General features: G+C 32.8%; 1 protein-coding gene across 3 annotated transcripts in view; it reads right to left on the bottom strand.

Moving 5' to 3' along the window:
• Positions 1–20,877, bottom strand: part of LOC149894276 (uncharacterized) — a 37,823-nt gene that overhangs the window by 3,173 nt on the left and 13,773 nt on the right. For all 3 annotated transcript variants that reach the window (XM_090075755.1, XM_090075747.1, XM_090075764.1), the window contains 3 exons: positions 9,148–9,435; positions 3,128–4,465; positions 1,076–1,108 (listed from right to left, as the gene is read on the bottom strand). In XM_090075755.1, coding sequence (XP_089931881.1) covers positions 1,076–1,108; positions 3,128–4,465; positions 9,148–9,435 — 1,659 coding nt within the window. The remainder of the gene's footprint in view (positions 1–1,075; positions 1,109–3,127; positions 4,466–9,147; positions 9,436–20,877) is intronic.

Raw genomic sequence — 20,877 nt, 5'->3', positions numbered from 1 at the left:
ATAACATCGACCCTAAAACATAATGAACTTAAAGCCGAGGTGAATGTAGCAATAGAATGTCAACAAATGATGTTGGACTTAAAACGTTGTCACGGTTGTACTAATTCCGAATACTTGCTTTTAGTTACGATTTGACACACGCAATTTGTAACAACAGTTTTATGAACTTAATGTCAGCAGATGCTGCTGAGCATACCGATGAATATGTTATAGGTTAAAGCCTTGCTTGAATTTCATCTAGAGCCATAACCGATACTCGCTGTAACAGATGAATTAGTTGAATACTTGTATTTAAATTAGATAGAGTGATCTATCTCGTTTAAGTGCAAGCTCCTCTTTAATGAGAGCAAGACTTGCTTGATTGAAGTGTAAATGACTCTATTTCTCAAAAACCTGCTGATGGGCACTTGTCACATAGAAAATTAATTTTGACAAAGAAATCCAACGGATCAGTGAAATCATAAATTCAACTCTTTTCAAGTCAAACCACACGACAAATACTTCAATTAAAGTTTACAATTCTAAATTCACAAGGAAAATGAATTTTTTCGACATAAACATTTTTCACTTGTCTAATACATGTTTTTAACCTTTTGATACCAAACAAATTGATCACTAATCACTACTTTCTAACAACTTCACAAAATAATAAAACTAACACTGAAAACAAAAACTCACAAAATAGAAATTATTCTAAAATTAAACTTTCTTATAAAACGAGGCTAACAAATACAACTGACAAAACAATCCGCCTAACTAGATAACGAACGCAACTCACAATAATGCCATTTTACCTGCTGAGGCCTGATATAGAAAATAGATCATTTTAAGCTGGAAATGCTTCTTCTTTCAGTTTTAAAATAGTATTTTACAACTGAAAGAAGAAAAGTAGTCTAACTCATCAATTATTTTAAACTTGTGGCGAGTGAACGAATCCAAGAAATTTTCTCGAAATTAAAGCAGACCACATTTCCAATGCATTGACATTGTAAAAGCTTCCATAAATAAATTGAAATAAAAATCTTATTATTCCAATTAAAATATCATTATTTTTTCTAATTATCAAAAATCATACCTTCCCAATAATGTTCTTTTTTTGGTACCAAGGCTGAAAAAAAAAAAAAAAGCACAATATATAAAACTAGATATATAAAAAAGCACAATATATAAAAAATTTGATAGCAAAAAGTGGGAGGAGAAACAAATGTAAATAATTCATTCTGTGCTTCGCAAAAACTCAATCAGTGAGATTTGTAAACCGACAAATTTCGACTCTAGCAACCAATACTCCTTCTCTAGTGATAAGGAATCAGGCTATTGCATTTTCAATAAAAATATAAACAATTTACATTTATTTATCAAATATTATATATAACACCTGATGACTAAAAAATGAGAAAAAATTTAAATCAATATATGTATGCTATTCATAATCATGCAATTGAAATAAATTAGTATATTTATAGGGAATTTAATACTCTATTAAAATTATATTATAGTTTTAAAATATTAATTAAAATGGCTCCGTATAAAACAAGTTTGCAAGAAGACCTAAGAAAACGCATTTGCTATTTTAGAAATTCGCATCTGGAAAAGCCGAAAATCTTCACAGTAAAACACTTTCTAGATGAAGGAGCATCGAAAGCGACCATGTATCGTGCTCTAGAACGTGTAGATAATAATTTAGGCTATCAACGAAAAAAAGGAAGCGGTCCAAAGGCGAAAAAAATGGACAAAAAGCACATAGACCAATTGAAAAAAGCATTTGATCATCATCACGGTGTTTCACAACGTCAAGTAGCTCGAAGATTCAATTGTGACCAATCGCATATATCTAAAATTCTTAAAAACAAGACGAATATTAGATATTACAAGCAGAAAAAGATTCCACATCAAAGAGAAGCCAACCAGCTCGAATCAAACCTTTGTGTCGGCATATATATCGCAATTTTAGGAATTTTGATTTTGTCTTGGATGACGAATCATATTTCACATATGCGAATACAACATTGGCTGGCAACGATGACTTCTATTCTAGCAACGTGTCATCTACAACTAGCGACGTCAAATTCAAAAGAAAGAAAAAGTACGAGGAAAAGGTGCTAGTCTCTTTGATTATATCGCCCAAAGGGACTTCAAAACCAATGTTTTTTGAAAGCAGCCAGGCAATCAACAAACAAGCATACATCGGATGTCTCCGCAAGCGGTTAATACCCTTCATTGATGAATATTATAAAAATGAAGAGTACTTGTTCTGGCCAGATTTAGCTAGCTCGCACTATGCAAATGAAGTGGTTTCTTTTCTCGATGCCAAGAACATCAAATACCTGCCAAAGGTAAAAAATCCACTCAATGTACCAGAAGCTCGACCGATTGAGGACTTTTGGGGTCAGTTGAAACGCTTAGTCTACGAGGCTAATTGGCAAGTAAGAACCATTCCTCAACTCAAACGGCGTATCGTGAATTGTCTTAACAAAATGGATCCGGAAGTGGCAAAACGTTATGCCTCAATGACTTCAGTTTGTCTAGGTCGAAATGCTTTTAATGATGTTATTGAAAACCAATAAATATATTTTTTTAAATATCATATAATTGTTTATAAATTTATTTTAAATTAAATTTGATAGCTATGTAACTATGGCTATAATAACAATTTTAAAGTTGTCTCATTTTTTAGTCATCAGGTGTTATCTATATACTATTTAGTGGTTCTTCTAATTTTTAAAAAACTGTAATAAAAAGTATCTATTATTATAACTACGTTAGTTGGTAGTCAAGCATTGTCTCAAATGATTGTATAGAAAAATGAACAAAATTCTGTAGAACAGAAAAGTTAGTAGAAAAAAGAACGATGAAAAGTCTAAAGACGAAAATTGACAACACGAAATTTTTCAAAACCTAAAGAACTTCAAGAAAAAATAGCAGATGTTGAAAGCGGAAATGTTAACTAAGAACTTAGTTTAGATATTGGACAAGTGGTTTAATGGTTTCACAATCTATTTAAATATTTAAACTTACACAAAATTTTAGAAAGAAGAAAACTTTTAGATTATCATAGCCATATTAAACTAGTAATCAAAGGTCAAAACAAACTGTAATATTTCTTTAGCATTTTAAATGAACTTACCAAGTAGAGCTTTAAGCAATGAATTTCTATTTTCATTTGAAGTCTTTAAGTCAGCAACAAATTTGATAAAACACTTTTTGTTTTCATTTGCCAGCCCGCAGATCATAGGCAAACAGCTGCGCAACTTTTTGTTACTTATAATCTCCTCAGGACTCAAATAAATGTTTGCATAAATAGAAGCACAATACTCCATTAAAGTGAGGTGAGCAAACTGATATTGAAAACCCTGTTGTGATTCAACTTTTTCAATCAAACCCAAAAGTTCGTTTTCAACTTCATCAAAGTCATTGATAATACCTTTCATTTCATTTTGAGAAAAAAGAATTTTGCCTTGATTGAACAACTCCCATGCAACTTTACAAACTTTTAAAACATGTTGCTTGTTAATCTCACTTTGCATCATACAATAAACTGCTTCATCGGTTTTGCGAATGTGTTTTTGAAAAAAGTATAAAAAAATACAGCAATACAACTCAGTCATAGTGCAGAAAGAATAAGAATCAGTTACAGCAATTATTGAACACATTGTTGATAAATAAAACGGAACAGATGCCATGGCTTTAGCATAGTAAGACTCTTTGAGAACTCTTTTAATGATTTCTTTTTTGTTGCCGAATTTTTCAATATACTCATTTATACCCTGGTCACTAAAACCCATTATTTGAATGTTTAACTTGTCGGTACATTCTTTCACTTTATTTTTGTATCTTGATACAGCTCCAACTCTTCCAGCAAAAACATACTTGTGTTTTTGAGAATTCAATGCTTCTGCTAATGTATTAACAATGGGTTGTTTGCTTGGATTTCGAGGATTGTGATTTATCAATTCATCTAAGTAAGCAAACTCATCCAACCCATCTATCACAAACAAAACAGAGAAAAGTTTACAAACATCAATCTCTTGAAAAATATCGTCGTAGAAAACGTTTAACAGCTTATTTATATTACTGATGTTATGATGTTGATTCAACTCTCTGCATTCAAGATAAATAACAAGATCCACATTTTTCCATAACGTACCACTGGCCCAGTCCAATAAACACTTTCTGAGCAAACAAGTTTTTCCAATTCCAGCAATACCAGATAGTAAGAGCAAGGATGGTTCCTTCAAAAACACTTCATTAAACTCAATTGGCTTATAGGTTATTTGCTTTTCTAGAAATAACTTTAGCTCAAGAATATTTAGCATATCTTTCTCCACTTCATCTGAATTAACTATGGTCAGTTTAATGAACTTATTTAAAACTTCAACTGTGGTTGGAGTTTTTACCTTGTGCACAATTTCGTTCATTTTTCCATAAGTTTTATGATAAAACTCTTTCAGTGCTTCACACATTTCTGAAAAACAAAAAAAAAAAGAAAAGTTTTATTTTACGTTTCTAAAGATAAATTTAGCTTTAATTATTTAAGCAGAAATCAAAAATTTCTGAACAAAAACCTATGCATGACTTTGTTATCATGTTGAAATTCAGTAGAATGCTTAAAACTGATTCCTAAAACACATATTTAAAAAAAAACTGAGAATATTTACCTGTAGCAGTGATTTTTCTAAACCACTAATTGTTTCACGCTATAAATCTTATTCCTAAACTACCCTTATTCTTTTAATTAACAAGCAAAGTATTAACAACAACCAACGAGAGGGAAAAAACTACACAAAAACCATTTTAAATGTATACCAATATAGAAACTTTTTTTTTTTACAAAAGCTTACTTTTAACATTTTTAAGCATTTTATCTTTAAGCGACATGAATTGCATATACATCAGTTTTATTTGTGTGTTGCTCTTTGCTGATACAATATCATTTTAACATCAGTTTTTAAATCTATTTTGTAATACGCAACTTATGCATTTTAAGTTCATTTTTGTATTTATATTTGGAATTTCTCTTGGAGTCATCATGTAATTACTATTTATCACAGTTTTATCTTTAAAAATTATTTTTAATTTTATAATTTTTCATTTCATAAAATATTTTTCAAGTAGAGTGTAATAATATTATTTTATAATTGCAATATTAAATAAAAATACAATAATTTTATAATACTATTTTATAAAGTAAAACTAATAATACTATTAGCAATAAAAATAAAATTTTTTACAAGTCTTAACAAAACTCCCAAAAGAAAAAACTATAAAGGATTTTAAAAAATTATTTTTAGAAAGGCTGCAAAGGATTTAGTGTCAATTTCGTTTTTTTCCATTATAAATTATATATTAGTTTACCCATTCAATAAGCCATTATAAGAAATATGAAAAAAACTTGTCATATTTCTTATAATGGCTTACTTATTAAAGCTTCCTGAACTAAGTCGAATATTATTCAAAGATTAAGTGTATATTTTTCTACAACTTGCATCATTTTGCTAATTAAAATAAAAATTGTTCTTATAACAATAACAACATGTACCAGCGCAAGACTGATTTATTTTGATATATTTTACGATTAGAATTTTTTTAGGCATATGATTGCAGTGTTTGTGTTATTGATAATTTGTAAAGAACATGCCAATTTCTGTTATAGAGCAATTCCACGACCGTCTCACAAAAAATGATAAAATTAAACCAACCCAATATAGATAATACTATATATCAGTAGAAAGCTCTACTTCTCCTCTTTCAGAAAATATATAGCTTATTATAGTATGCCGCTATTATAAAAAATAACATGGGCTGAAACAGAAGGTAAAAGTAGGCGTTTTTGCAATAAGTTAATTCATTTTTAATCACCAAAGTTAAATTGAACCTATAAAAAATTCAAAAACTGTCTTGCTCATTGCAATCAGGTTTTTAGCTGCACTAATCATTCCTACTTATGATAAAAACATACTTATTGCCAGACGAATTCAGAATACCATTTGTTTTAATCAAATGCTATTACCACTATTGTCACGCTGTGACATGTCACGCTGTGACAATTAGGGTACCAATCGTTTTATTTCTTAGACAACCAGTAAAACTTAGGGTTTCAAAAATCCAGCGCAATGAGAACTCAATCTAGTACATCTAAAAAAATACTAACATGTTTAAAAAAATAATTAGCTCAAGTTATTTTTAGAATCTTTTCATGTCACGGCGTGACAATTTTTTAACAACATTTAAAACAAAATTTAAAACTGCTAAACTGAAACCACAATTGAGCTTTTAACAACTTTAAGGACCCAGATTACTGAGCGGCCTACTTTCTTTTACATCATCTACAAAAACTACAAATTATAGGTATGTTTTGCATAGGCAACATTTGGAGGATGAATGCTCAGCTATCCTTGAGGCTCTCTTTTGAGATACATAGAGCCTCTCTAAGGGATAACTGTAACTGCATTGAGCCTTAGATGTAATACGTGCATCTCCATAACTAATGTTGCCTTTTTTTTAATCTTTCAAGGGTTTAACATGCCTCTTACTCATGCTGAGCGTGAAAAGAAATGTTGTGAAAGACAGTTAGAAAAGTTTGGCAAAAAAGTAGTTAAAGAAAAAGAATCAAAAAAAAGAAAAGAAAGAAGACTCGCTAATTTGGAGGCTGAACGAGAAAAATAAAGGCAGCGAAAGAGAAAGAGCAGACAAAAAGTAGCAGAATCAAAATCTGTAGCTGTTACATCACCCCTTTACAAATCTGCAAGCACTCTTGGAAAAGCTGTTAAGAGAGCCGAGTCAGCACTACCAAAATCACCCAGAAAGAGGGCTAAAGTTGTACAAAAACTTTTAACAAAAATGAATGAAATCCCAAGCCCAGAAAAAATACTTAGTAAAAATGCATTAGATGCTTTAACTGTAAAATTGGTTCTTGATTTTTACCAGCGTGATGATATATCCCGTCAAGCACCCGGTAAAAGAGACACCATTGTGGTGAGATTAAAGAACAAGAAAGAAACTGTGCAAAAACGTCATTTGTATATGAATGTTAATGAAGCTTATGCTGTTTTTAAAAGTGATTATCCTGAAGAATCAGTCGGAAAATCAAAGTTTGCTAGTTTACGCCCACCACATGTGCTTTTGTCTAGTTCAATGTCAAGAAACGTTTGTTGTTGTCAACAGCATCAAAATATAATTCTTATTCTTGAAGCCTTGCACAAGTTTGATTCAAATTTTCCATTGTATTCACATAAATTTCCTCTAAGCATTGTATGTGATAGTGAAAAAGACATTTGTTATAATAATATGTGTACCACATGTAAAGATGCTGCAAAGTTTCATAATCTATTTGTTTTGAATGAAATTGACAAGAATAAATGCATTACATGGTACCAATGGGAAAAAGTTGCAGAAGGTAATGGAAAGGAATATATTAAAAAAATTGAAAAAAAGGGAAGAGTTGATGATCTTTACAGCAGCTTTTCAAAATCTTTACCTTCATTTCTTTGGCATTATTTTATTAAACAGAAACAATCAATTACATATCGTGATCATAAGATCCAACTTCAAAGTAATCCAGACACAGCCGTTCTTCAAGTGGATTTTGCTGAAAATTTTTCAACTTTGTGGCAAGATGAAGTGCAGTCAGCACATTGGCACAAGAAGCAAGTTACTATTTTTACTGCTGTATTTTGGTACCAAAATTCATGCTCATCAGCTGTCATAGTTTCAGATGATTTAAGCCATTCAAAAGAATCTATTCTTGTATTTGTTCATAGTTTATTATCTAAGCATATTGAATCAAGTGTTAAAATACTACAGGTTTGGACAGACGGGCCAAGCAATCAATTTAAAAATCGTTTTATTGCATCAGCAATACCCTGGTTGGAAGAACAGCATGGTTTAAAATTATTCTGGAACTTTTTCGCTGCTTCTCATGGGAAAGGACCAGTAGATGCTATTGGTGGGACCGTTAAAAGAATAGCAACGCAAAAATGCGACCCAATTCAAGTGCCAAGTATTTAGTGAAACAACTTATGTCTTCAGACGAAATCACCAAAAAACTTTAAAACGTTGTATATATGACAGCAATATAATATGGACGCGATTTGACACTGATATAGTATGGGCGTGTTCGGAAGATTGATATGTAAAAACTATTTTTATGAAGATGTAATTATATATTTGTCTAATATTTCTCTACTTAGTTTTAAATTTATTAAAAACAGCCCATTTACCTGGTTTATAATTACCCAAATGTGTCTGGTCAAGCTGTGACGTCACGCTGTGATGTTTACCATTAGTTAATTAAAGGTGCACCTGTTTGAAATTTAATTAAATAAATGTTATTTAGCTATAAAACTTGTAAGAGTAATGTCTAAACTTTTTGCTTAATGCCAAGTTAATAATTCAGTTCATCTATATTAGCTGAATGGCGATGTTGATCTAAAAACTAAAAAACAGTGAGAAAATTTTGGTCATGCTGTGACGTTTTATATTTTCTCGCATGAATAAGAGGCTAATATATCCACCCTAATTTTTTTTCTTGTTTTTTGTAGCACCTTTTATGAGCTAACAAAATAGCAAAAAAAAATCTTTTTATATCTATTTAATAATAAAATATTGAAGGCTAAAGGCAAAAAAAAGACGGTTGTCATGCTGTGACGGTCGTGGAATTGCTCTATATCATTATTGTCATGCTTATAGATTTGACATTATCACTAAATTGTGACTAGTTACAATTAAAACTATGCATTTTTCAGTGTTACCTCCTGTAATGGGGTAACATTGACATTATAGGAGAGTGAATAAATGAATTAAGATTCCATTAAACATTACTTAACTTTGGTAATAGTAAATATAATAAAGTAGATGAGGAAGTTTATGATGCAGAATGACAAGGCAGGCAAAACCCAACCCAACTGAGTTTCTGGGTTTTTGCAAAAAGACTTGTTTATTACAATTATTACTTTTGTTATTTATAAAGGAAGTAAAGATTAAAAATGTTTCTCCAAAGAGTTATTTAAAATATCAAAATAAAACAAAATTAATTTTAAATTTCAATAATTTAAGAAAAAACAACTTTTCAAAAAACAGTTTTCTTTAAATTCTCTTTCAACTGGTAATTATTTGAAGAAAGACAAACAAAAACTACATGAAACTCACTCAAGAAGATTATATCTTGTAGTACATCATTCCTTCCCATAGCTTGCAGAGAAATCTGAATGCACTTTATATAATCATTTGGACATCGTTGATAAAGTTTCTTTAAGAAATTTTCAATTTTAGACTTTTTTCTTGCCAAATGATCATCAACTTTTTGATCAACATTCACATCATGACTTATTTGATCAAGAACAGCATCCACATCATTAAAACCAGTGCCACGTGCAAATATTCTCCATTCTGATGCCACTTTATCTTTTAAAATACTCACTATATTTGTATTCATTCCTAAATAAAAATTATTTATTTACTTCTATAGAATCAATTGTATGACCAATTGTATATACATATACATGTGTGTGTGTGTGTGTGTGTGTGTGTGTGTGTGTGTGTGTGTGTGTGTGTGTGTCATTCTTGATTTTCAATCAAGAAATATATACATTCCAATGTGTTTCATTATCAATTTTAGCATTGATTAGAAATGTCAGAGGTTTTACTGAAACAAGAAATCATTGAGTCACAGCTCTCATCAGCATGTACTACTTTAAAAACAAAATATGTGGCACAAAACTTAAATTGTTTTAACTTTACTCATATGAGAGACATTTTTATCACAATGCATTTTTGTTTTATATTTTAAACTTATCTTTTTACATGCTTATATACTAGTTAAACGAAAACAGAAGTTTTAAATAATGTTAAGGAAAAAATGGGTATAAATCAAAAACCTGTGTAATATCTAAAGCATTAATTTATTATCTTACACAAGTATATATTAACTGCTTTAAGGGTTGTAATAATTGGTTTTTGTTAGTTGCTTTGGTACAAACTATAACTTCTTATTTTTACTGTGAGGAGGGAGAAAAGTTAAAAACAGCAAAAAGACGTACATACAGAGACTTATTCACCCTATCATATAAATAAACAATAACAAGATAAAACGTAAAGAAGAAAAAAAAGTTAAAAACAGCAAATAAGAAAAGACGTACATGCAGAGACTTATTTACCTGTCAAGTAAATTAATGATAAGTAGATATAGCAATGAAACAAATGATAATGGAGAACTATAAAAGCCCAAACAGAGAGTTACAAAGGACTTCTAATGAAATGAAGGAGCAAAAGGACTTTTGAATAAACAAAAAGAGTGAGAAGGACTTGAATAAACAAAAAAGAAAAAGGAAAAGGTCCCATTCTTATACAAATGAAGTGAATAAGTCAGAGTTTTAAGAAAGATTTTTTAAGAAGAATTTTTAGAGAAGGAGAGTTTTAATTATTTAAGGATTTGAAACCTATCTATATAAATAAAAGAGGACTGTACCGTTCGTGGTCCGTGTCCGAGCTGAGTTCTTGACAACCAGACCACCAAATTTAATCAGCAATGACTTAAAAAATTTGTGGGAATCTAACTAATGCCATAGGCTATGTTTTAGCTTTTAAAACGGACTACTAACAACAAAATCTTTAAAAGAATTTTTCTTTTTTTTACGACGTCACCTTTAAATGCAAAAATCTCTAGAACAGTTAGTCTAATAAAAAACCTTAGAAAATTAAAAGTGTAGAACTCAAAATCCTGAGCAATTTGATCTTTTTAAGCTTTTTGATTGGACAAACGGTTCTTGAGTTACTAATCTTTTAAAGAAATGTTCACAGAGATTTTTCAAAATGGCTCCCTCCCAGGCATTAGCTGAATTTCGCCGGCCGAGTCCAATTTGAGTCCTCGGCGACCGGACAACTAATTTTGAAATGGCTGAAGAATTTATTGTCAGAATAAAAATTAGAATGTCTTTTCTTTCTTCTTTCTTTGGAATAGTTATGCATTGAACAAAAGGCAGTTGGATTGTCCCTGCTTTAAACAAATCAGCCCACGAGAGGCTGTTTGAGGAAGGTAAATTCTTTCTTTCTTTTTTTTTCTTTTGAATTTGGCCGCGTCCTAATATTTTAAAAAATCCAGGGGCTAATTCTAGCTAACCTCTTGCCGGTCATGTAAAATCTAATAGGCTCTTTGGCTCACTTCCCTAATCTTCTTGAACCCAATGAATGTTTAGCTCACCCTTGCTCATCAGATTTGAAAGGCTAACTTGATCCTGTGACTTATTTTCAGCCAACATAAAGTGTGAAAATATGTGAAACTGCAAAATCAAATAGATTTTTTGGGCTCACTATTTGGTAACTGAACTTTGAATCTATTACTTTGTATAAAAGGGATTGTCCCTGGGATTTTTGTGCCTTGGTGTTGTTTTCTTGCAGCGAACACAACGTTTCAGTTCTACATTTTCTCTTCTCCAAAAATAACTCTCTCTTTACAAATAGTTTTCCTTTAATTTATACTATACAAAGAACCTCAAATATGCTCATAAAATAAACCGCTTAAACTATATTTACAACATATAAAAGAAACTACGTCAATCAAATCCGCTGTAAATAGTTTCTTCACGCAATTCAATTACACTTGGTTGAGTATAAAATCTTGAATTTATCTATTTTTCTTTTGCTCTTTTCAAGCCTTCATGGATCTGCTTGCTGGAATAAAGGTAATGCTTTAATTTGGTCTTGCATGATTTGAACAGGCTTTGTTTGGTTTTGTACATTATCTGCCCCATGCAGAGAAACTATTATTTGGTCTTATTTTTATTTCAGCCAGTTGGAGTGGATAGTTATCAATTTAATTTTAATTCATAGCTTAACATTTTGAGAATAAGTGGTTGACCCATGATGTTTGAGCACAATATTTTCTATAACTATGTCCCTTTCACTGAAAGTCCTTGGGTTGCAACAGCCTATGTTAGCACATTGTTTGACCTATAAGGTTGAAATGATTTCTTAAGTCAGCTTATCAAGCTGACATGACAAAATTAGGCAAGGTGAAAAAATGAACGGCAATAATTTGCTTTGTTTTTCTCTTTTGCTTCAGTTTTTTAGTAATTATTGGCTGAAAAGAATTATGAAGCCATGGAATAACTTTAAAACTTATTTATACTTATTTATTAAAAAAGGATGGCCCGAGGAAGAGGAAAGGGAATCGATTCAAGGAAAGGAAAGCAAGAAACTCCTGGTCAGCGCAATGAAAGGCTGTTGAGAGAAAGGGAACGGCGAGCGCAACAGAGAAGGCTTCAAACTGCGGCTGCAAGAGAGGCATTACTTGCACAGCGCAGGGCAAGAGAGCTTGAGGTAAGATTGTCTCAGACTGAAATTGAAAGAGAGGCCTCAAATAATGTGCGCAGAGAAAGACGTCTTCAATTAACTCAATCCCAAACTGAGGAAGAAAGATTATCCTCCAAAGCACAGCGCAGAGCAAGAGAGCTTGAAATTAGAGTGTCTCAGACTGAAATTGAAAGAGAGGCCTCAAATAATGTGCGTAGAGAAAGAGAGATAGAGATGAGACAATTGCAGACTCTTGATGAAAGAGAAACTTTTCTTGCTGAACAGAGGCAAAGAGTAGAGCAGTTCAGATCATCAACCAGGGCCAGACGGTCTGTTGAAACTGATGGCTTTATGTATGATCCTACAATTGATTATAGCACATTTTCTTTGATCGGTAAAATGGATAAGATTTGTAAGTTCTGTAGAGCAAGAACGTTTAAGGGTGAGCGCCCTGGACTATGTTGCAACAGTGGGAAGGTGAAATTAGCTCCTTTGACACCACCACCTCCTGAACTCTTATGTCTCACCCATGGTGAAACTCCCCAGTCGAGGGATTTTTTGAAAAACATGAGAAAATATAATTCTTGCTTTCAAATGACCTCATTTGGTGCAACAAACATTGTTGATCACTCTGGATTTCAGTCCACCTTTACAGTCCAGGGCCAAGTGTACCATCTGGCAGGGTCGCTTTTACCAATAGAGGGAAAGGCACCGCAATTTATACAATTGTACTTTGTAGGAGATGCTGCCTCTCAGAGGTGTTCATATTTGTCAGGTACAAATCGTGAAATTGTTGAAAATCTGCAAGGAATGCTTCACGAGTGCAATTCATTGGTGCATACTTTTGAGGTAGCTCTTTCTAGAATGCCTTCTGATGAGTATAAGGTTGTTATCAAGGCTGATAGGCAGCCCCCCGGTGAGTATGAGAGACATTACTATGCTCCACAAGTTGATGAGGTTGCAGTTGTGATTTCTGGCCAAGAGACTGGAACACATGACATTGTTATTCACAAAAGAAATGCGGGAGTCCAGCGTATCATTGAAACACATCGCTGGTATGATGCTTTGCAGTATCCTCTTCTTTTTCCCTACGGAGAAGATGGATACAATTTTGCTCTCAGACAGGTAAATCCAATTAGTGGTGAAGAAACTTCTAAGAAAGTGTCTGCCATGGACTTCTATGCATATCGTTTGATGGTTCGAGATGAAGAGCAGAACTACCTGCTTAATTGTCGCAACCTGCTTCAGCAATTTGTGGTTGATATGTGTGCAAAAATACAGAGTGAGAGACTGTTATATATTTGCCTAAATCAGAAACAATTGAGGGCCGAAGAGTATATACACCTTAGGGATGCTATTGCTTCGGATGGTAGTGTGACAAATGTGGACTCTTTGGTCATTCTACCATCTTCATTTACTGGCAGTCCTCGCCACATGCATGAGTACTCTCAGGATGCATTGACCTATGTGCGTGAGTTTGGAAGGCCAGACTTATTTGTTACTTTCACGTGTAACCCAGCGTGGTTAGAAATTCGCGAGCTCTTGGCAAATGGTCAAGAGGCTAGCCACCGTCATGATTTGATTGCCAGAGTGTTTGAGCACAAGCAAATAAAGTTTAGAGAGGCTTTTGAAAGGCTGTGTTTGAACACAATTGAGTGGCAAAAGCGTGGTCTCCCCCACTCTCACAATTTAGTTCGGCTAAAGTCAAAAATTCACCCTTCTCAGATTGACAGTGTGATATCTGCAGAACTGCCTAACCCTGAAGTGGACCCAAATTTGTTTGCAATTATAACTAAGAATATGATTCATGGGCCCTGTGGCCGCCACAATCTCCAAGCCCCATGTATGCAGGATGGCAAGTGCACAAAAAAGTATCCGCGTAATTTACTATGTGAGACTCAAACTGGTACAGATGGCTATCCATTGTATAGACGTCGTGCTCCATTAGATGGTAGCTTTACAGCCAAAGTAAGATTGCGGGGAAACGTGGAAATGGAAGTTGACAACAGTTGGGTTGTTCCTTACTCCCCTGTGCTTTCTAAAATGTTTAATGCACACATTAATGTTGAGTTTTGTAGTAGTGTAAAGTCTATCAAATATATCTGCAAGTATGTGAATAAAGGAAGTGACATGGCTGCTTTTGGCGTTGTTGGCTCAAGAGCCAATGAAGAGGTGAGTAACTACGAATTTGGGAGATATTTGAGTAGCAATGAATCATTCTGGAGGATATTTGGTTACTCCATACATCATCGTTCTGTTACTGTGATGCACCTTCAAGTGCACCTGGAAAATGGCCAAAGGGTGTACTTCACGGAGCAGAATGCTACCGAAATATCAGCTAATCCACGTGACAACTCTGACGGCATTTTTCAAGCTTTGTACAGCTGATGAACTTGCAAGGAACTTGCTTTACGTGGAAGTTCCCAAGTATTTTACCTGGAATGCAAGTAAAAAATGTTGGTCAAGGAGAAAAGCAGGCAAGGCCTTGGGAAGAGTGTATGTGGTTAACCCCAAAAACAAGGAATGCTATTTCTTGCCGTTACTGCTAAACAAGGTGCGAGGCCCAAGGTCTTTTGATGAGGTGAAAACTGTTGAAAATTGCGTGTGTGAAACTTTTCGTGAGGCATGTCAAATGTTAGGACTCTTGGAGGGGGACAACCATTGGGATGAGTGCTTGAATGAGGCTAAACAAATATCTTTACCTTCACAAATGCGAGACTTATTTGCAATTATAGTTAGCACATGTAACCCTTCAAATCCGGCAGAATTGTGGAACCAGTACAAGGAAACATTGAGTGAGGATATTCTTGCAAGGGTTAGGCGAGAAAATCCAGATCTTGAAATTGAATATTCTGAAGATGTATATTAATGAGGCCTTGATTTTGATCGAAGATAAATGTGAGTCCATGAATAACAGCACATTGCAGCAATTAGGCCTACCTTCTCCAGTCCGCAACCAAGGTGCTGCACTTCACAGTGACTACCTTAGGGAAATTATTTACAATGCAGAAGATTTGCAAGCATATGTTGCTGAAAAAAGGCTTCTACTCAATCATGATCAAAGACATGCTTATGCATCAATAATGGATGCATTACGAAATGAGGATGGATCCATAATATTTCTACAGGCTCCAGGAGGTACAGGCAAGACATCCCTGACCAACCTAATATTGGCTGAAGTAAGATCTAGGAGAGAGATAGCTGTCGCTGTAGCTTCTTTTGGTATTGCTGCAACCTTGATGGATGGCGGAAGGACAGCACATTCTGCATTTAAACTTCCACTAGATATTGCTAGGTTAGACAATCCTACTTGCAATATATCAAGGAATAGCGGTAGGGGTCAAATCCTTAGAGATTGTAAGTTGATTGTTTGGGATGAGTGCACCATGGCACACCATAAATCTATCGAAGCCCTAACTACAACTCTAAAAGATCTCAGAAAAAATGACATACTTATGGGGGGCACTTTACTTCTACTCTGTGGGGATTTCCGGCAAACCTTGCCAGTCATCCCAAAGTCCACAGCTGCAGATGAAGTCAATGCATGTCTGAAAATGACACATTTGTGGAGACACGCAAGGACATTGACCCTGACCCAAAACATGCGAGTGAGCTTGGGAAGTGACAAAAATCTTGACAATTTTCCAAATGTTCTTTTGGAAATTGGTGATGGCAGGTTCCTCAAAATGTCAACAATGAAATTCAATTGATTCATGAGCTGTGCAATTTGGTACAGTCAGTTGGGGACCTTATCAATGTTGTGTATCCAAGTGTGAAAATGAACTATCAAAACTTAAGTTGTTTGACAGAAAGAGCAATTCTTGCTGCCAAAAATGATAATGTTCATAATATAAGTACTAAGATTTTATCAATGTTGCCAGGTGAACCCAACTTATATGAGTCAATTGATGCTGTTGTTGAGGAATCTGATGCAGTTCATTTTCCTGTTGAGGTGTTAAATGCCCAAAATCCTCCTGGTATGCCACCTCACTCACTTTATTTGAAGGTAGGATCACCTATTATACTGTTGAGAAATTTGAACCCTCCCAAACTGTGCAATGGAACTAGACTGTGTGTGAAAAAAATGCTACGCAGCACCATTGAGGCAACAATTCTGACTGGAAAGGGCGCTGGTGAAAGCGTTCTTATTCCCAGGATTCCCTTAGTAGCTTCCAATTTTGAATTCCCATTCAAAAGACTTCAGTTCCCTGTTAGACTAGCATTTTCCATAACAGTCAATAAGTCTCAGGGACAATCCATCAAATACTGTGGCGTTGATTTGAGGTCTCCATGTTTCTCACATGGTCAATTTTATGTTGCCTGTTCTAGAGTTGGCTCTTCTAGGAATCTTTTTATTTTGGCCCCTGGAGGAGTTTCAAAAAATATTGTTTACAGACAAGTTCTGGATTAAATCTCATTTCATAATTTTTTAAATGAACACTGATATTTCCATGTCTATTTTAAATGAACACTGATATTTCCATGTTTCTCTAGCTAGGTTTCTCAACAGCCTTTCATTTCAAAGACCAGGAGTTTTGCAAGGCAGGTATGTAAAAACTAACAGGAAATTTTTCATTTCTTTTTAGGTTTCTCTTTCTGTGTCTAAGTCCTTGACTGTAAGTCTTGAGACAAAAAGACTGCTCTGTATGTGGAAGTGCCTCCACGTGGCACAGACTGGAAACCACTTATGTGGGCTAAACTTCCACACTTTGAATGATTCCCCCCTTTATCTGATTTGCTCAATGGTTAACTTTATTCCCGGACAGCGTCGGGTACCCCTGCTAGTTGTTGATACAATAGAAGAAGTAAAGAAATAAATAGAAGCCAGAAGAAAAATTGATTGAAGTAAAGTAAGCAGAAGTTTTGCCGTTTTTAATAAAAAAAAAAAAAAAAAAAAAAAAAAAGATATTTGTTTAAAGCTCGAAGAGCTTAAGAGGAGTTATTGATAAAAACAGTATTGTACACTATAAGTAGAGTAAGAGAGCATTATTTGTGTTTCATTGTATAAAAATCTTGTTCAGTGACAAATCAAAGTATGTATAAACTTAAAATTAAGTAAAGCTCATTATACTTAAATGTACATTTAAGTATACATATACTATGCCATTTAAAAATATTGTATCCTTATATAAGTGGATTGCATAACTCATAAAATACACGTATATACATATACATTATACTCAAATGCATCAATGTATGTCATACTTACACTATAGGTATATGTATACACATTTAACTTAATTGTATATAAAAATACATGAAACATCAAAACTGCTGTTCTGGAGTTTAAAAAGTCCTATGCAGATTTGATTGAATATGTACATGACACATTTAAGGGTATCAAGCTCAGTGTTACATGGAAATTTCACATAGCAGTATGTCATATACTCCATTTTCTTCATTCTACTGACTGTAAGAAAACTGTAGAAGCTATTCATCATGAGTTCAAATATGAACGTATAATAGATGGACATGCAACTCATTGTTTTAGACCAAAGAGGCCACAGAAATCAGCGAGCTATGCGAGTTTCTGACAAAATCTAAATTTTCCCCTGTTAACAAAAAAAAAAACTACTAAAACGGCTGCCCACAGTTTTAAAACAGAAACTCTGATCATGTGTTAGTTTAAACTTTTATATCATTTGTTTAATAAGACTGTTCAGGATAAAGTAACTACTTCACGAGTTGACAAATTATTAAACAAATTACACCAAGGTAAAGGAAATTAGTTGTCGGCATGAACAAATTTCATCATTTTTTCAAGACTAACATTTGTAAATTTTTTAAACTTTTTTCATGTAAGCAAAGCCTGTTAATGATAAAATAGACTGTAATGATAATTTTAAAATGACTAAAATAAGTATAGCGAAATATAAAAAAGCTTAAATAAATTTTTTCTCAAGATCTGGTTTCATTCAACTCCTTGGTCCTTTATTCACTAGCCTTAGTTTTGTGTATTTTTTTAGTATTTTTTTGATATGTTGCCTTTTTTTGCCTCGACTACTCTACAAGCTCCATAATATATATTTCACTATGCATTATTTTTTTAGTAGGTGTATTTTCTAATGGGGTTTTTTTATAATTCATTTGATAAAGATTTTTTTAATAAATTCATATGATAAAGATTTTTTTATAATTCATTTGATATAATTCATTTTTTATAATTCATTTGATAAAATAACGGGTGATGACAAAAAAATGAGACTGCGTTTAAAAGGGCATAACTCCTTTACTTTAAATGATTATTTTAAAATTAAAAATGTATTAAGTAGAGAATTTTTGGAGCTTTCAAAACATATATTTAACTACCTTCTATTACTCCATTTCTACGAATATTATCGGTTCGACCTTTTACCGATCCCATAAGGCGTTGTATGGCAGTAAAGTCGATCTTATTCAAACAATACTTTATTCTATTGCAAAGTTGATCAATAGTTTCTGCTTGCCAGTTGTTCTTGTATACTTCTCCTTTCAATTGAGACCAAAAGTCCTCAATAGGCCTGCATTCAGTTACGTTGGGAGGGTTGTCTTGCTTTTCAACAAAATTGATGTTATTTTGTTTGAAATACTCCACTACAGTTTTTGCGTAATGTGATGTTACTAGGTCAGGCCAGAATATGTAATTGTTGTCTAGATGATTTGCTTTGATGAAAGGAACATGTCTTTTTTTGATCCACTTGCTCAGGTATAATTCTTGCTTGATTGATTGCTGAGAAGGTACAAAAAAAGGTATAGAAATACCTTTAGCCGAAACGCAAATCCAGACTAACACTTTTTGTTCTTATTTTTCAACTGGATCATATTTTATGCTTGGCGGTGTCAAAGCAGTGTTACTTGAGTAGAAATTTTGGTTTCCGTTAATGGTGCTATACTTCAAAGTGAAATAAGATTCACCATCAATTATCCAATCGTGATTTTTATATTTTTCATATAATCGACTGCATCTGGTTCTTATTTTGCGTTTTTGTGACTCTGTTCTTAATGGCATCTTTGTTTTTTTTTGCATTTAATATCTGTGTGTTTCTTCAATGTTTTGCATATAAAGGACAGATCGCAAACAACTTTTCGAGCTGCTTGCTTTTGTGAGACGCCATCCTTGTGTCAAACATGGTTTTCAGCTTGGTAATGTTCTTTTTCGTCATTTTTCGTTTTGCGACTCCACCACTTCTTTTAACTCTTTGAGTTCCGATTCTATTTTCTGCGCGTTCAATTATACGGTATATCGTTGCTTTTGGTATTTTTTCTGCTTTAAAATGACAATAAGTGTAATATTTACCATTTTGCTTATTGTCCATGTAAAATCCATACACACGTTCACGGAGAAGCTCTTGCTTAGATTTGTTTATTTTTATTTTAAATTGTTGAATTTTAATTACTTTTTTTTTAATTTAAAACTAGAATAAATTTGCCATAAAATACAAGCAAAATATATATACAGCTAATGGTATTAGTACATGCAAATTTAAATTGAACGCAGTCTCATTTTTTTGTCATCACTCGTTAATATATTTCATATATTATTTCATTTGTCATAAAAAGCACATAATAACCCATTTGTTTTTGTCAAATAAAAATTAGTTCATATATAGCTGGTAGATCATGCTATGTTAAAATTAAATAGTTATTCTTGCGGTTTGCCATAAATTAGCTTTGCTAAATTCTTTAAAACTGTGACCAATTATTTTCTTCTTTATTGTATTTATATTCATTTCATGCATAAGTTATTTATCCTTAACTGTATATATTTCTGTTGTTAAACATAAAAATAGAAAATTCTATAATATTCATAAACTGGAAGTCTACACCAATGTAATAGATTGAGTAGTTCCCTGGACATGCAACCATTGTGCTCTAGGTAGCAACAAAACTAGTTGATATTTTGTATTATTTATTATATCTCTAGTTATACATGTACTAAAAAAGTTAAGTAAATGATAGGAAGTTGATGTCACTGGTTAGACGAGATCAAAAATTTTAGACGAATCTGACAGACTTTAATACAACTTAATTTCTATTGTTTAAAACAAAAGATTTGTAACAAAACGCAATGAGCATGGTTCGCAAAAAAAACAATATTGTTTCAGGTCCATCTCTTATACGTCCATGGTTCAAAGAATTATGGAATAGATACAAACAAAGATTTAACCATATAGATTATGCAAAATGGCTAAAATCCAGTGTTTTTGAATTTGCATCAAAAAACATTTAATAGATTAAATAGTTATATAACTTAATGTTTATAATTTAAAGTATATATTTTGAAGTATATTATTTTTAGCATTCAGTCTTAGAATTTAACTAATTAACATAAAACATTCTTATTTTGTGCTATAATTTTTTATAGGATAAGTTATAGCTGTTTTTTGAATTCTTTGTTTTAAAAATTTTTTGAAAATTCCAACACCCCAGAAGTTCTAATTGTTGTAAATGGTGTCTACTGATGTATACCCAACTGCTAAAAAAAAATCAGGCCTGGGGAACAACTTAACCTGACAATCACTCTGGTCAGTGAGTTTATTGATTGTTATTAGACCCAGAGGGATAAATGGTGGTTGTTAGAGGAACTTTCAATTAAAATAACAACTTATT

The sequence above is a fragment of the Hydra viridissima genome, unplaced genomic scaffold (genome assembly GCF_058129835.1).
Source record: "Hydra viridissima isolate aposymbiotic clone 2 unplaced genomic scaffold, HvirCarnegie_v1 scaffold_1, whole genome shotgun sequence".
NCBI classification, from domain to species: domain Eukaryota; kingdom Metazoa; phylum Cnidaria; class Hydrozoa; order Anthoathecata; family Hydridae; genus Hydra; species Hydra viridissima.
Note: the sequence above shows the minus strand (reverse complement) of the source record. Positions and strands in the feature narration are given on the sequence as shown.